Source organism: Acinonyx jubatus, chromosome B3, assembly GCF_027475565.1.
Source record: "Acinonyx jubatus isolate Ajub_Pintada_27869175 chromosome B3, VMU_Ajub_asm_v1.0, whole genome shotgun sequence".
Classification (NCBI taxonomy): domain Eukaryota; kingdom Metazoa; phylum Chordata; class Mammalia; order Carnivora; family Felidae; genus Acinonyx; species Acinonyx jubatus.
Window position 1 is genome coordinate 100,148,914 of NC_069386.1, and position 18,486 is coordinate 100,167,399.

Consider the following 18,486-nt stretch of genomic DNA (forward strand, 5'->3'; position numbering starts at 1 on the left):
TAAAAAAAAAAAAAAGCCCTGATCTCTTAGCCATACATACTGATCTGTCTATGGATGAAATAATGTGATGTCTGGGATTGGACTCAAAATTAATACAAGAAGAAAAGAAGGGAACGGTTAGAGATGACACAAGATTGTCCATATTGGTACCTGTTGGAGCTGGGCTGTAAATACTCAGGGGGTTGTGATATTATTCTAACTACTTTTGTACATGTTTCAACATTTCCACAATAAAAGGTGAAAGGTGGAGGAAGAAGACACATGTGGAGGGCTTGGTGAAAACACAGCTCCTCAGGTCCCTACCCAAGGGGTGCTGAGTGAAGGTTAAGAGCCCAGGTAGCTGCTTCCGTCAAGTTCCCCATGCACACTGAGGCCTCAGCATTGGAGCCCTGAGCCAGGTGGGGCTGGGTGGTGAGGGCAGAGAGGGGAGATCTTGGCGGGAAGAGAGGGTGTCCCTCGAGCACCCTTGCAAAGGCACCTCTGTTGTCAGCCACCATTTAGGCTACACTCACCTGTCAGTGCCAGGAATATGAATCGCCTCAGGCTCAGCCTTTTCATTCCCGCCCTGCATCACTGTCAAGATCACAATAAGAAGAGTGGCAGAATCTACTCGAGGAGCCAGTTCAATCTTTATTAAAATCTTTTTTGTGCACAATGTTCCCAATTTGTTCCTTTGTCCCTGGTATCTAGAGTCCCACAGCTTCTGATATTTGTCCTGCAGATGGAGTAAGTTTGACTGACACACCGCGGTGGTGGAAAAGTAGCATTCATATCCTGAAAATCTTTTCCATCCCGTAAGAAACATCATCCCCATAGCAAGCCTGCTGCTTTTGGCCCTCCTCTTAGGGGCTCGCCCTCTGCCGCCAGCTTGGATGACCCCCACGGAAGGCTTTTAGCATGGCTAGCAGAGATGTTGGCAGCCCAAGCCAGGACAATATCATGGCTTCTCTGACAGGCCCAGAATTCAACTGAAAGTTAAATCCAACTGAACTTAACTCATGCTTGTGACCTAGAAGGGGTCTTCACTCTGTGTTGCCTTCAGCCCCAGGGTGGGCAGAGGTGCCTCACAGCTTCAGGGTCCATGCACCTCCCCCAACCCTTCAGCCAAAGCATCTATCTCCCTCTGCTTTATTTACTGGGTGTCTAGGTATGGCCTTCGTTATTTTTAAAGTTCTGCTTCTTAAAAAAAAAAGATATAGATATATATATATATATATATGGAGTGCCTGGGTGGCTCAGTTGGTTGAGCATCTGACTTCAGCTCAGGTCATGAGTTTGAGCCTGCTTCAGATTCTGTGTCTCCCTCTCTCTCTGCCCCTCCCCTGCTCATGCTGTCTCTCCCCCTCTCTCTTTCTCTGAAATAAACAAATGTTAAAGATAAAATAGATAGATAGATAGATAGATAGATAGATAGATTGATTTTTTTCTTGAAGTTTGGAAAGCACTGACTTTGCTGTAAGGGGAAGAATGGAAAATGAGGCTGGAGAGATGATACAGTTAGAACTGGGGGGGATATAAAGTGGTACAACCATGTTGGACAACAGTTGGCAGTTTTTTTTAACATTAAACAGGGGTGCCTGGGTGGCTCAGTCAGTTGAGTTTTGATTTTGGCTCAGGTTATAATTCCAGGGTCATAGGATTGAGCCCCATGTAGGATTGAGATTCTCTCTCTCCCTCCCTCTGCCCTTCTTCCCAGCTCGTGCACTCTCTCTCTCTCTTAAAAAAAAAAAAAAAAAGTTAAACGAACACCATGTAATCCTGCCAGTCTACTCCTAGGAATTTGCCCAGTGGAAAGAGTCAGTGGTGAGGAGGGTTTGAGTCTGGACACCTCAAAAGTCCTAATCATCCAGTAGGAGCCATGACCCATTCCCTGGGGCTGTAGACACTCGCAGAGGCAGGATGACTTGGACCCAACCCTTGTGCAACCAGGACGCTTTTGCATGGAAATCTTCCCATGGATAATGCCCATCTTCACATAGACAACCACGGAGTTCTGAGGGTCAGGCCCAGCCCAGGTGAGGGAATTCCTATGAATGTGAACATCTTTTAAGGTGATGGAGAAGATCGTCACAGGACAAGCCCTGCTGTGAAAGTAACCTGTTCCCTGTGTTGTAAATTGAAAACTGTAAAGGTAGCTTGCAATTATAAGCATTTATAATAAAAATAATAATAGGCATGATAACAGGCTTCTATTGAGCCATCACCTGGATCCAAGAACTTAATTTGCTATTAACTCTACAGATATCATCTGATTCAGTAATTCCAACAATGCTATAGTCTTCCCATTTTACAAATGAAGAAACTGCAGTTCAGAGAGTTTAAGTAACTGGCCCAAGTTGACACAGCTGATAAGTGGCAAGGCCAAGAGTTAGAGGACAGCATTCACTCTTTTAATTCTTGGGGGACCCGTGTGAGAAGTGACTTCTCTGCTGCCTTCAATATAATTGAAGAGATTAATGAAATTCTCAAGGTCAAGTTTTACACTTTGACCCACTGTTGTATAAACTCACAGGCCTGGTTATTTCTCCATCAGCCCCTTCCAGAAGTAGATAGAACAACAGTCCTCACACTCTTCACCATGTCCTCAGCAAAGCCACGGAGGTGTAAAGCGGGGATTCATTGGATCCTTGCCAGGAGACAGCGACATCATGTAACCACCCTAGGCTGCCTCCATCTGTGATGTCCAATAGGGATGGTCATTACTACTACCGTCATCATAATAGTTAACATGCATGGCTTGTTCACTCTGTGCTCTAAGTGCTCTTTCTTTTTTAAAGGTATTAACTCAGTTAATCACACAATTCCTTGAGATGGATACTATTATTACCTCATTTTACAAGTGAGAACTAAGGTCAGGAGAGTCTAATCATGCAGCAAAGATAATAGCTCTCAAGTAAAAGGGTCTCCCATCCCAGTTACACACAGACCCTGGGACAGAAAACAAGGCCTTGACATCTCCAAGTGGAGTGGGAGCTAAGCGTCCAATGGCACCTATAGTGGTCCCCCCTCTTATCCATGGGGGACATGTTCCAAGGCCCCCCAGGGAATGACTAGAAGCACATATAGTACCAATCCCTATAGATACTATATTTTTTTTCTTGTACATACATACCTATGATAAAATTTAATTTATAAATTAGGCATAGTAAGAGTCACATAGTAAGAGTCACAACAACTAATAACAAAATAGAATTATAACAATAGACTGCAATAAAAGTTACATGAATGTGACCTCTCTCAAAATATCTTATGATTTTTGTCTTCCAAATCCATCCCTGGAACTTCTGACTGAAATGAATTGCATGAAAGTCCATTTTTGTACTGCGAAAGGAGCACTGTACTCACCCTTCTTCCTCCTCTTGTGATGACATGAGATGATAAAACGCTTCCATGAAGAGATGAAATAAGGTGAATGACGCAGGTGTTGTGACGTAGTGTTAGGCTAGTAGTGACCTTCTGACAATCTGCTTCCAGACCTTGGTTGACCAGTGGGTACCTGAAATCACAGGAAGCATAACCACAGATAAGGAGGACTACTATACTGTGGCATGACTATGATTTTTACTCTGCCCACCATTGTTCCACAGCGCCCCTATCAGGCCTGAGGGTCCATGCCTGACCCCTTAAACACATGCTACCTCGGCTTATAAAACACACATTCCTTCTTCCTCTCCATGTATGTTATAAAACTGCCCCTCCCATGAGCCTCAGCAGTTGTTCAAATCCTGACTAAAAAATTGAAATTCAATAAACCTCTGGAAAATATCTTACATTATGAAGATCAAGTCAGATTTACAAGAAAATACAAGACAAAGAAAAAGCAGTTTCAGTGTGATTAATAATAAATGCTGGCACACCACTAAGTTCAACCAAATGCCTCTAGATTCTTCCAAGAGGCAGTTCTCTTCAAGGCAGCCAACTGTTGTGCCACCAGCCCTCCCAAATCCTCTCCTCTGTGCATTCAACACCAAAAGACCCAAGTCCTTTCACAGCAAGGAGGACTGATGTAAAACCCTGTCGTGATGTTCTAACAGTCTTAGCCTTTAACTCCCAAGGATCTGTGGAGAGTACAGGATTATGATCTCCAAAGAGTTTAGAGCTTGCCTGTGCCAAACCTGTTTTTTCCACTGTGAAAATCTTCATCTCTGTGGCATTATGTCACCTTGCAGAGCCCTTTTTGTAAACTGACTATATTTAGCTTTGGCCAAGTTACTTCGGAGTCCAAATCCACAGTGAAAGATCTATTTGAATTCTTCTCAGTTTCTAGCTCCTCAGAAATGATAGGCATTCATGTTTCATTCTCCTGCCTGTTGCCTCTTTGGGCTTATTTATGACTATTTTGGATTCTGAGAAAAGGAAATTATACATAAAACCTCCACTCTTTCCCACATTCCTGGTAACAAGGCAGTTTCTCTCACACCTCAGCGGCTCTTCTGGGAACACCCGCCAGTTTGCGATGATGGACGGGCCATTCTAGCCCAGCCTTCACAAGAGCCTGCTTCAGCTGGAGGGAAGCCAGCATTCCCTCAGATTTCACCACCTTCCAGGCTTTCACCACCCCCCCACCCCAGCCATTCGTTTTCTCCCCAAAAACTTGGTTATTGAAACTGGCAAAATACCTCATGATTTTGTCTTCTAGATCCACCCTGGACCTTCACACAAGAATGAATTGCATGAAAGTCAATTTTGTATCATGAAAGGAGCATGGCACATCAATATGTCCTCAAAGCCCAGCCATGCCACCCCAGGATTGCTGGTCCTCTCAACATGTTGCATATTACAGATTACAGATCTGATCCAGAGTGTACCCTCTGCCTTTAATGCGCCTCCCAAATCCAGCTCCCCTGCTGTGACCTCTCTCCTCACCTAGCCCTGTGAGTTTGCATACCTAGAAACAGTAGAAGCCTGGTATTCATACACAGCTGGTTCTCAACTACCTCTTGGGCAGACACAAAATAACAACAATGACACCAAACACTCGAGTTACCCCATCATATAAGGAAATAGACACCATAAAGCAAAATGAAAGATATTCAATATGTGATTATCTGCATGAATGAGGGGAAGAACAAGGGGAATGACTGGAGGTATAGGGTATCAATCTATTAGTGAGCCACGCACCCTGTCTATATCAAGATGCCTCCCCATGCCTCTTGTGTTCCACGTCATGCTCCGTCAGGTTCTGACCTACAGGAGGCCTGGAGAAGATACCCTCAGATTAGAAGACCCACTCAGGGATGATTGAAAACACACTTAGGAAGATTGGTTTTAGGCTCTGAAGTCTAATAGCGACCACTTTAACTACCCTCAGCTCCCTGGCAGCATGCCCCAATTTTATCTTCCTAAGTGGTAACTAACAACAGTTTTAAACTCCATCATCTAGAAGCAGGGGAGCACAAAATATCCCCGCCAGCCAATAACCTCGCACATTCCACGATATTAAAATTAACAAGGAGAAGCTCATTTTTCACCTATTAAATTGGCAAATATGTTTTAAATTGCAATAAAAGGCATCTATACACAGCTGGTCAGTAATATGTATACCCTTTCAGGAAAATAGTTTGGCAATATCAAAGTCTTTTAAAAATGTGCTAACCTTTGACATACCTCAAGGATGTCCCTTACGTCAATGATTATAATGACAAAAAAAGGACTGGAATCAACCTAAATATCCCATAATAGGGAACAGGCTAAATAAACCAGAATGTGTCCATATAAAAAATGACAGGCAATCAAAATGATGATGTAGAATACTTTAACGGCATGGGAATGCCAATACAGTGTTAATGAGAAAAGCAGGTAGCAAAATATTATGATCCCATTTTTAAATATATACATTATATACATATGTAAATGTGTGTATATATGTACGTGAATAGACAAAATCCTGAACTAGATGTTTCAGAAGGTTAGTAGTGGTATTCTGTGGGTTAATGATGGGTTATGAGTGGTTTTTAATTTTTTTGATGTGCTGTTCTGTATTTTCAGCATTTTCCACCGTGAATCTGCAATAAACCATCAGAATTTTATAATTTTTTTATTTTAGAGAGTGCACAAGCACTTAAAAAAAGATACATAAGTTTATTAAAAATTTGAAGATAGTTGACAATTTATTGAAGTCAGAAAAATTAATATATAAAATCTAGAAAGGTGGAATTAGGAATTAGGTTTCAAAGGATTTAGAAAGAATTCCTCATAAAAGTTTTTAATATTACATTCTTTGCTAAACTGAGACTTGGAGGGCCTTTGGTATTTCACCCCTGACCAACTGCCTTGATAAATCAGTCAGCAGGAGCACATGAAATTGTGGATAGACAGGAGATGCATATTCATTCACTCTTAACCAAATGTAGCAAAAAGCACCATGTTTCCTACTAAGAAAGAGAATCTTAAGCAGTCTCCATGCTCAGTGCAGAGCCTGACATGGGGCTCGATTCCACGTCCCCAGGATCATGACCTGAGCTGAAATCAAGAGTCGGACACTCAACTGACTAAGCCACTCAGGCACCCCTATCATCAGAATTTTGTAAAAGGCTATCACTTTAAAGGTGCATCATTATCTCTAAGGTGCTGACCAGTCTTCACTTTGAAGGAAAGGAAGAAAAAGTGGGGACCCTAGACTTAGCCAGGATGTTTCAACAGTGGTGGAGATAGAAGCAATTCTGAATGAGGTGGGACTGTCTCCAAAACACAAGGCTGCTGCACCAACGTGCCTCTATCCTAGGTGGGAGTGGTGCCTTCTGAGGTCCTTGGAGAATCAGAATGTCCTGAGGTTGTTCTTGTCCTGTGCTAGGAACCTGCCAGTGGAGGCAGTGGTCTCCCTTCCCCTGGAAAACCTAATCCAGACTGTATACCAGCTCAGAGAATTCAGATAGAGTTGAAGGCCTCAGAAATGGGCAAGTACATAGCCATGCAGACACATGTGCTTAGCAACTCACTGGTCATCCAGAGGAAGGTAAGCAGAGCAATAGAGGCACTCAGCGTGGGGTCAGCTCACTCTCTGGAAGTCTTTCTGGCAGCAGGACCAATACAAGTCATAAAAGAACGATCCAAAGAAACACATCTACTGGACGAAGTGACAGCCCTCCAGAGAAAGGGGCACTGTTTAAATATGGCCTTCAAATAGAAATAGTGTTAAAGGGGACACAAATCATACAGCTCTTGATTTAACTTACTATGCAACAAATTAGTAGTGAAAATATTTGGCAAAAATAAAGACTTATATGAAAATTAACCAATAAGACCCAAGCACCATGTCACATTCACATGAAAACAAATCACAGCTCACAGCCACACAAGGTTTGCAAAGCACTACAAAATGAGATATGTTGGTGGTTTAATGATTAAATATCATTATCTACACCTGACTATTTGTTAAAACCAAAGACTGGACTGAAATATGACCCCTGCTTGTTCAAGTGTTTCCTGAGTGATATATAAAGGTGAGGTCACATATCACTCACGTGGAGGTGGACAGGGATGTCCCAGTCAGATCAATGGCCAGCTGGGGTAGTCCCACAGATTAGTCTCATTCTAACAGAGCACAGCTCTTTCCCAGGGAAATGGGTCCATGCCTATCAAAAAAATGGAAAGATGGGAATATGGAAAGTTTGGTTTGGAGACATCTCTTATTTGAAAGTCTTTGTCCCATCTGGGCACAGCCATGTCTCATACCACACAACAAATGCCAGAAGAAATTCTCCACCTTCTTCTGCTTAGTGAGGATCAGGACTGGCTAGATCAGATTATCAAGAGCTACCAGAGGATGGAACTCAGATCTTACCTCAGACCCGCACAGGTCAAACACACCCACTGGACAGCAGGCATCTCCCTCCAGTGGCCTATAAGCTCTACCCCCTTCTCACCAACCAGAAATATGTGAGGCTCACACAACCTGAATGAGTCTTGAAAAATAATCCGCAGTATTGTGAAGACAATGTGATTGAAGATACTAATTAAATAGGAATTCTCTCACCCCTTTCCGGGAGCCCAGATCAGAGAAGATGGAGGGACTCCTTTTAGAGAGGGAGCTTGTAGAGGGCTCATGGGCTCCAGATGCCTCAACCCCCTGACCACACTTCACCACCCAGCAGAGATACTAAGTTACAGAAGAGCCACACTGGGGTGATGATACACATGCTAAATCCTTACCCGTGTGAACTAAGGGGGCCACAGAACTACTGCCTCATTCCCTGGATTCATGCACTCAAGCTTTACACTTGGTGGGTCCATGAGGAGCCAAACCCTAAAATAGACAAAGATGGCCCAGGGCAGAGGGGTTCAGGAAGGCAAGCTGGCTTCCTGCCCCTCACTTTCACTAGCCACAAGACTATAGATTTCCAACAGAGACCCATATACAAACACACGTACACTCATACACACACACATACGCACACACATGCACACACATAGCATCTAGAAGGGAAATTCTCTCTTTTGCTTATAACCAAGTAACCTCGTTTTCTGACCTTAAAAAAATAACAGTTTCTCTGAAGGTCTCAAACCTTATTAGCCACAGTGGGAAATGATGCTTGAATGGGGCTGTGATGGTCTCAGCCTCGGGTGTCTGTGTATGCAGCCATATTACTTAGCAACACCATAGCCGTTTAGGTTTAATTTCCTAGCTTGCCTGATAAGGAGGCTGCAAATGTAATTTGTGATGCTGCAAGCTGGGCAAACTCACTGGGCTATTAGATGAGTCACTGGGTGATCCAGGCCACTATGCCGAGCTCTGCGGAAGAAGAGAAATGAACCCTGATCTGTGGGGCTGATAGCGCTCAGGCGGACACAATTTTCTAAGTGTCTCGGCGCTGTGCCTCCTTCCCTTCTGCTTTCTGGTTTGGTGCCATTATTTATTAAGGGAAGCTTCACTCACCTCTCAACCCCTGTTAGAATCATCCTCCAGCTTTCTGAAATCCTCCTGGCAAGAGCTGCAAACTCACAGCCCTGCAAGACCAGACAGATAATAACACCAACAACAATAAAGCAAGCGTTTTTGAATACTTAGTCGATAACCATGTATTCTAGTTGCTTTACATGAGTTATGTCTGTTAATTTTCCTAATAACCCCAGGAGGTAAGTACTACTGTTATTCCTATTTTCAAATGAGGAGACCAGGACTGAGAGAGGGTAGCAAGCAGCTATAAAATAATAGGGAATGGGGGGGGGGCACCCTGCCAAAGGGGCTAGCTGTCATCCAGGGCCAACCAGCCCTCACCTGGACTGCCAGAACTTCCACTTTCCTAAAAGAAGCAGGAAATCCATATTTTTATATAAAATCCCATTGGTTCTAAATATCAACTAATTGAGTTGAGTTACTTATTAAGTAACTGTGAGAACCAAACCACACATGTCCACCAGCCAGATTCAGCCCAGGGCCTACCAATTTGCAACCTCTTCCTCATTACAACAAGTAGACATATTCATCCATAAATACACTCCAATTTTTATCTTTGCTTCCATGAGCCACTGGTGTCTCAGCCCTTTGGTCACCGTCACTTTGGCTGTATCCTTTCTAGAGCCTCAGTGGTAACTCCATTCTTCCAGTTGCTCGTGCTGGGTCTTAGAGTCATCCTTGCCTCCTTCCCTTCTCCCACACCCCACATGCAATCTGTCAGCAGGTCTTGTCAGTTCTACTTGAAAATGCATCCATAATTCCTCCACTTCTCAAAACCTACCATGACCACCCTGGTTCAAGCCACTCTCAGCTGTCTTCCCTGGATATCATGAGCCACTGGCTACACCCAGCTTTTCCCACCGACTCCATTCTTACCAGACTAACCTAGCTGCTCCTGTAAAACCTAAGTCAGATCCTGCCCTTTCTCAACACCCCACAATGGCTCAGTAAAAGCCAGTGACTTAAATGACCCACATAGCCCTTCAGACCCAAACCCACTGGCCCCCACTCTCCTGCACTCCCTGCCCAGCAGACACACTGCTTCCTCCTTCATGCACTCCCACCTGGGCCCTGGGTGCTCACTGCTCCCTCAGAGTCTCTCCCCCCTTGGTATCCTCTTGGCTCTCACCTTCTCTCTGCTCTGTTCAATTGCCAGCCAATTAGAAAGATCTTCCTGGGGGCACCTGAGTGGCTCAGTCGGTTAACTGGCCAACTCTTGGTTTCAGCTCAGGTCATAATCTCATAATTCGTGGAATTGAGCCCCGCGTTGGGCTCTGTGCTGACAGTGCAGAGCCTGCTTGGGATTCTCCCTCCCCCTCTGCCCCTTCCCTACTTGTGTGCTCTTTCTCTCTCTCTCAAAAATAAATAAACACTTAAAAAAAAAAAAAGATCTTCCTGGACCACTTATCCTAAATAGTAATCTGTTCATTCCTCTGCCTCAACATTTTATCATTACTGCATGCCATATGTTATCATTTTGTGCTGTCTCCACTCCCATAGAATGCACCCTCCACAAAAATAAGGGATGCATTTTCTTCTCTGCTCTATTCCTGGTGTCTACAACCATGCCTGGCACATACCCAAAATTCATTAAGTGTCTGTTGAATGAATGAAGAAATGAACAGTCCATACAACAGGCCCTTAGGATAGACTTCTCCATTCTCTGATGGCCACACATGACTTAGCCTCATCTTCTCTTTAGTCTGTATGCACCTCAGGCACAGAAGGCCTCCCCACTAGCTGTTATCAACTCCACCACCTCCATCATGGCCACTCCTTAACAATATGAGCTCAGTAAGTGCCATATTGATTGCTGGCTGAAAACTCAAAGAGATAGTCATTGCTCTTGCCCACCTGCTATGAGGAATAGTAACTTGTGATTGTGAGCATCTTGCTGGATGGAAGGAAAACTCACTCATGGCAGTGATGAATTCTGTAATTAGTCTTGATGAGACATGGCAGGCTTTGGGTGAGGGTGATTCATTTTAATTAATGATAAGACTGCATAAAAGTGTTTTGCCCATTTATCTACAGAATTTGTTGGCCTTATTTTTATTTCTCTATTTATTTGAAAGCCCATATATCCTAGGAAGGTAGATATGGTTCAGTCCTTAATATTTCTTTCACATAAACAGAAAGAGAGTAATATAGGCCTGTGGTTCCCTCTCGATCCAGATCCTCTGGAAAGTCTGGACAGAGCTGCAATGATTGGCTCAGGTCCCCTCGCCATGGACCTCGGGGCTCTCCTGCGCCCCATCATGGCATAATCAACCCTCCACAAGATCCAGATGCACCTCCGTCTAGGGAAGGGCCCATCCTGATTAGCCACAGGTGATGACCTGGATATGTATCCTTCCTTGGCCACCAAACACCCCAGCTCAACAAAGAGAGTAAGCCAGGATGCCAGGATGACCCTCCCCAGATCTGAAGCTTACTTGGGAAGGAAGCATAGCCAAGAAGCCAAGACATACACATGCATGGATAGAAGAGCTTCATCTCTGGCAGTTCTGACACTAAGGCTGTTGGGAGAGGATCTAGGAGGCTGTACAGAGGCATCACCCAGGGCACCCAGATGCCCATGGCGTCTAAGCCATGTGGGGAGAAGATGGACTTGGCACATGGAAAAGGCATTTCTACTTGACCCCTTTCTCTGTTTCCCATAGTCTTGCTCTCTCCACATCTTTTCTTTGCTATCTCAGAACTCTCAATTCAATGTATTTCCTTGAATGTGTGTTAAAAAGGTCTCACTTCTGGCATACATGGCCTGCCTGTCATCACTACCTTGTCACCCCAGCTACCTTTCTGAGGATATTATCATGGGGGTTGTCCACAGCCTTGCCTCCTCTGCCAGCCTGCCAAAATCAAGCCTGCAATTGTCAGGTGACTTCCCTTGTGCCTCCCCGCTCCCAAAGAGGGAGTATCCTTTCTTTTGGAGGAACAGGTAGTGGGAGGGAGAGAGCAATGTTGAGGAAGAGCTTGAATTATGGAGGGGATTGTTCTGGGGCTGCTGAAGGCATGATGGATATTGTAGATGAAGGCAAGAGGTTTTGTCATTTTTTTTTTCCTGTGGTTTATGGAAAGGAATCCTCTTGACAGTTTTGAAGAAGGCTAAGCAATGGACTTCAGCTGCTTTGGGGTTGCCTTTGGCTCCTGGACAGTATTTCTTTTACCACATTACCCTCTGCTTGGGCCCAGGCTTTGAAAGGGTTACAAGCAGATTTAGATCCTCACTATGGGATGTTCAAGAAAAAAGGTTTGTCATCTACCCTGCCACTAACAGCTGTATGACCTGGGACAAGTCATTTGAGCTAGTGTCTTTACCTACAAAATGAGTGACTTGAAGGGAATAAACTCTGAGAACATATCAGCTCCTAAAACATGATATTTGAAAGTTCTATTCGAGGAACGATGATGATGATGATGACCTAGCATTTACTGCACTTCCATTATATGCCAAAAATTTTAAAAGCACCATCTTAAGAAAAAAGGCCTAAAGTTTTTATTCTGGGTACCATAATCACATGAGAAGATGAAAGCCTTTCAGAGTGATGCCCAGCTCCTGGGGCTGGGAATGGGACACCTGAGCAAAGCACAACGTGATAATTCTCTCCCCAATTATTGTTCCACCATGAATTCAAATGCAGAGACCCCTTGGCCCACAGAACCTTTGGACCACACAATACCCAGGGGGGATTGGAGGATACACAGGCCAACTTACTTTTTATTGCATGTTTTGATGCTATTGACCCAGGATTACTTGGGGGTTCTGCATTAAAGATTCTGTGTTTTTTTTTACAGGTTACTAGTCTGGCCACTGAATCCTTGCTGCAGAAACTGCCATCCAGCATGGACTTGCCCAGGGCCCCATCCCAGAGGAGCTGGGACAAGAAACAAGGCAGGCAGGAAGCCTCTACTGTTTGGGATACTAGAGTAGGAAGCAGTTGGGTTAACAGTCTCAGGTAGGAGAATGCAGGTCAGACTCAGCTGCTATCTTCAAGTAAGGATAGGGCCCTTTTGAATTTAATCTTGGCAATTTTACAAAAGTATGCAGAATCATATAGTGAACTTCTATTCATTACCCAGCTTCAACATTTGTCAAAGACTCACTGATCTTGTTTCATGTATCCCAATCCCTGCCCCTGCTCCACCCCACCCCACACCACAGTATTTAAACACAGATCTCAGACAGGAAGCCATCTCACTCAAGAATGCACATCCTTGGTCCCCGCTCCACACCCACACATCATTGATTTTGTCTGCATTCTTTCTATCCTCTTTCCTATATCTTGCCCACAGGTCATACTTAAAATAAATAAGCTCTTCCTTCTTCTCTTCTCCTTCCCTGCCCCGTCAACAATCCCCTTCAGACCTGTAGCCTGCAACCTCTCCTGAGAGACTGATTCTTTTCTTTAACATAGGGGCTCAATCAAGACTTCCCACCTGATATGCTATTTCAAAGAGTCACATGCACCCCAGTGTTTATAGCAGCACTATCAATAGCCAAGTATGGAAAGAGCCCAAATGTCCATCGATGGATGAATGGATAAAGAAAATGTGGTATATGTATATACAATGGGATATTACTCGGCAATCAAAAAGAATGAAATCTTGCCATTTGCAACTATGTGGATGGAACTAGAGGGTGTTACACTAAGTGAAATTAGTCAGTCAGAGAAAGACAAATATCATATGACTTCACTCATATGGGGACTTTAAGACACAGAACAGATGAACACAAGGGAAGGGAAACAAAAAGCATATAAAAACAGGGAGGGGGACAAAACATAAGAGACTCAAAAATATGGAGAACAAATAGAAGGTTACTGGAGGGGTTGTGGAAGGGGGGATAGGCTAAATGGGTAAGGGGCACTAAGGAATCTACCCCTGAAATTATTGTTGCCCCATATGCTAACTTGGATGTAAATTAAAATAATAATAATAATAATAATAATAATAATAATAATAAGACTCCCTACCTGAGAAAGTAATTTCCTCAGCTCCTCATCCACAGTAGACATGACTCCCTTTGTCTCACTTTCCCTTTATGGCCATCCTGAAAGAAAAATCTATGGGGCACCTGGGTGACTCAGTCAGTTAAACGGCCAGCTCTTAATTTTGGTCAGGTCATGATCACACAGTCATGATACAGAACCCTTTGTTGGGTTCCATGCTGGTGCAGGGAGCCTGCTTAAGATTCTCTCTCTCCCTCTGCCCTTCCCCCACTCACTCACATACCATGCTCTCTCTCTCAGAAAAAAGAAAAAAAAAATTAAGTCTAAACTTGCAGTTTATACTTCCTCTCTTCCCATTCACTCCTCAGGCAGCTTTGGCAGTGATTTCCACATACTGAATCCAATGGGCACTTCTCCAGTGTTGTCCTGCTTACTACCCTGACGGGTTTGCCTACCTACCAATGTAATATAAGTTTATTGTGTTCAATCTGGAAAAGAGAGAAGGCAAATAGGAAAACTTAAGTGAGTACTGAATAAATAATATATGAATACTAAAATAGTATTTTATATTATTCATTTTGATGTATCTGTCACCAGTGGGTTTTTTTTATATATAAATTTTTTATATTTTAACAGCTGCATGGTATTCTATCACATGGTCGTGCCATGATTTAGTCCTTGTTGCTGGATATTTAAGTTATTTCAACTTTTAAATATGAACAATTCTAGGATAAACATCCTCATAGATACATTCACCTTTTACACACATCTACCTTGATTTCCTCACATTCTCTCTTTCTGGAAAACCCATCTGGACATTGAGCACACCCATCTCTCATGGTTCCCTGAGTCTAACTATGGATGGTCTTTGGGAAAGTTCACATCTCTCCAGTGTCCTCACTGTGCTCTCTCTTGGCTGACTCAGCTCCAGGTACAACTTGAGCAGCCACTGGTCTGCAGTTGACTTTCACCTCTCTGCCTCCCGCTCAGACCTCACTCTTAAACTTTCATTTCTAGACATCTGCACTTGGGTGTCCCACAGGGATCTCAATGATGATGAAGGCTCTACTGCCCACCCTTCCCCTACCCCGAATACCCCCAAATGCCCATTTCTCTTATTATAATCTCAGTGATCAGTACTACTGTAATTCTCAGACACCCAAGCCCCAAAACTGGGGACTGTCCCACATTAATTGTCTTCAGTCATTTGCAAACAAACTGTTCAGGTTCTACCTCTTAAATTCTTCTGCTGTCTGCTTTCCTCAGACTCCACTGCCACTGATCTAGATTGGGCTTCATTATCCCCCCTAAATTAATGCAGTGGCCCCCTAAGCTGTCTGTCCTCCAACTCTGATTACAAACCACACTTCTCTGCTTAAAATCCTTCCACTAGCTTTCCAGAGCTACAGGATCAGGCCCTGGGCAAAGCATATAGGCAGGGTCTTCTGTGGCCTAGCCCCTGTCCACCTCTTTGACCTTCTTTCTCCATTACTCCCCTGTCCATTGTGGGCTCTACATATATTAGTGCTTTTTATCCAAGTGTTTCCCATATTTCTCCATATTATCTCTCACTAGACTTAAGGACAGGGCAGTCTTACTCATCTTTGCACTCCAATACACAACACGGTTAAACCAAAGGGAACAGTCATGTATGAGAAGATCTGGGTCTCCCTCATCAATACCAACTGTAGGGCTGTGGTGCTGTCTCCAGGGCAGCCTTGTCAGGGCACACAGGACCTTGCTCCCAGGAACCACCTGGTCTGGTAACCCATGAGTGGAGATAGGGCCTGATATCCATGAAGCCTCCTTGATACCCAACCCCTCAGAACTTCTGGAGCTAGGGTGCCCCAAACCAGCTCTCCTGGAACAAAGAATCCAGGCTTCTATACCATGGCCTCCTTCCTGTATTATTTCTATCTCTGGTAGTGAAATTTCCAGCAATGAAGTACTCACTGAAATATAGCTTCATTCACAGGGATGTTTCTATAATCTAAACAGTAAAAATAAATGAGAATAGGGAAGAGGGAGAGGAGAAAAGGAGGCCAAGAGGATTTTAAAGCCTTCTATGGGATCATTTCCATAGTTGTAAATGCTAGGAAACTGACACTCACCTACTTCAGGTTAAATTCCTCTTTGCAGCCCATATGGTTGCAGCTCCTTGCTGTTCATGGGAGAGAACCACACAAATGTGTTAGATCTAGAGCCGGGGTCTGCAAATTCTAGCCTGCTAGCCAAATCCTGCCCACACCTGCTTTTGTAAAGTCTACGAGGTACAAGTGTTTTTTATATTTAAAAACTTTTTTAAATGTTTATTTATTTTTGAGGAGAGTAAAGAGCACGAGTAGGGGAGGGACAGAGATATAGAGAGACACAGAATCCGAAGCAGGCTCCAGGCTCTGTGCTAACACAGGACTCGAACCCATGAACCCCAAGATCATGACCTGAGCTGAAGTTAGACACTCAACCGACTGAGCCACCTAGGAGCTCCTGGTTTTTATATTTTTTAATGATTAAAACAAAAAAAAGAAGGTTTTATTACACATAAAAATTATAGGAGATTCAGTTTTCAGTGTCCATAAATATAGTTAAATTGGAACACAGCCAGGGCTCCTGGATGGCTCAGTTGGTTAAGCATCCAACTCTGAATTTCGGCTAAGGTCATGGTCTCATGGTCTTAAGATGGAGCCCCGCGTGGGGCTCTGCACTGACTGTGGAGTTTGCTTGAGATTGTCTCTCTCCCTCTCCCTCTGCCCCTCCCCGGCTTGCACGTGCACATGCTCTCTTTCTCTTTCCCTCTAAAAATAAAAAATAAAAAAATGAATTGGAACACAGCCATATCTATTCATTTACATATTGCCTTATGGCAGCTTTCACACTACAATGGCAAAGTTCAGCAGTTGCAACAGAAACCACCATGATCTGCCAAGTCTAAAATATTTCCTATCAGTCACTTTGCAGAAAAAGTTTTGCAATCCCTGATCTAGCATACCAAAAGGACTGAGAATTACAGAGAAATAAAGATGCAAAAATTCAGATGAAAGCAATGATTTCTTTATTTCATCCAAGAATTCACATACTTTATCTTTATCCTTTTTTCCCCCAAAACTTACTTCAGCTGTAACGTTCAAAGATATTTCAAATAGTCGTTACATGGGGCGCCTGGGTGGCTCAGTCGGTTAAGCGTTCGACTTTGGCTCAGGTCATGATCTCACAGTCCGTGAGTTCGAGCCCCGCGTCGGGCTCTGTGCTGACAGCTCAGAGCCTGGAGCCTGCTTCAGATTCTGTGTCTCCCTCTCTCTCTGACCCTCCCCCGTTCATGCTCTGTCTCTCTCTGTCTCAAAAATAAATAAACATTAAGAAAATTAAAAAAAAAATAGTCGTTACAGACCCTATACTTACTTTTTTTCTCTTGGCTCCATATATGTAGATAAAGATGTATATATATATTTTAAAGATATATATTTTTAACTTCGAACAAAAGAAGTACAGGCACACGATTTTTTAAAAAGTCAAAAAGCGACAGGTTTACAATTTAAGAGTCAACCCCACCTCCCCATTTACAAACAACGTCTTAAAAGATGGTTCACCTGTATCTCCTTGTAGTAACTTAACTAAAAAATGTGCTTAATTGCTCTTTCTTGATTGTTCAAGTTAGATGTTATCTAAACTGTGTCATCACAAATGAAGATAAAGGTTATCTTACAACTTTTAGTTAACTCAGTAATCAGTGTTTACTTTATGACTGTGTAAATATTTCTCACCACAAAGACAAGTAGCATTCCATGGTTACGTTTCTCACATCCATATTTTTGTTTTCTTCCATGTTTTTAAAAGCTAAGAGGGGGAACTCTGTGTCCCAATACTGTCAGAAATTCTAGGTCTCCAATAATGATCTTCCCCAAACTCAGTACACTGCAAATTATCAGAGCAATTACATATCTATAAAACAGATTATGAAACACAGATGTTGCTTAAAAAATAAACAGTCTGTTCAGAATTACAGGCACTCAGGTCTGCACTCCCCTTCCATGTCACAATACCTCATGTGGCTTTTACATAAGAGTTTTGGCCCTTTGCTTTCAATCCTAAAGGAAAAGAGTAAGAAGAGTAAGGAGGACAAGTCTGCATTGCTCACTTCATCTGCTTACAGAACATGTTATTGAAGAACCACTGCCCCCAGACTTCCCTGTTCCAGCCTCTAAAACTGAAAGTAAATCAAAGAGGCCAGGACTCCCGGTCCACGAGCTATTTTCTTAGAATGCGATGTTAACTTACGACTTTAAAGGTTCTCAACAAGAACCACCTGAGTTACCTGCCTAATCCCAGAACTTTCTTCAGTGTGAGACCAAGACATTAAGGTGGACAGGGATCAAAAATCTAATCCACCTCCAGGTGGAAGGACTCTAAAAATCACAATCCAAACCTCAAATGATCACTTCACATACTTTGGGTTGAGAGCTGACTTATAAGCAAGAACTTTCTTGTTACAAACAATGCTGAAATGAATAAACCTTGTACACAAACAACACTTTGACACATACACAAATACATGGAAAGGATAAATTCTCAAAAGTAGAATTGTTGGGGTAAAAAAAAAAAAAAATATATATATATATATATATATATATATATATATAT

At 43.1% G+C, this 18,486-nt stretch overlaps 1 protein-coding gene across 3 annotated transcripts in view; it reads right to left on the minus strand.

Moving 5' to 3' along the window:
* GCH1 (GTP cyclohydrolase 1) overlaps positions 1-18,486 on the minus strand; it is a 140,633-nt gene that overhangs the window by 64,195 nt on the left and 57,952 nt on the right. For 2 of the 3 annotated variants that reach the window (XM_053224473.1, XM_053224472.1), the window contains exon 4: positions 3,346-3,496. In XM_053224473.1, coding sequence (XP_053080448.1) covers positions 3,346-3,496 — 151 coding nt within the window. Of the gene's footprint in view, positions 1-1,233; positions 2,675-3,345; positions 3,497-18,486 lie in introns of those variants that run through there. The other variant, XM_053224474.1, reaches the window with a different exon arrangement.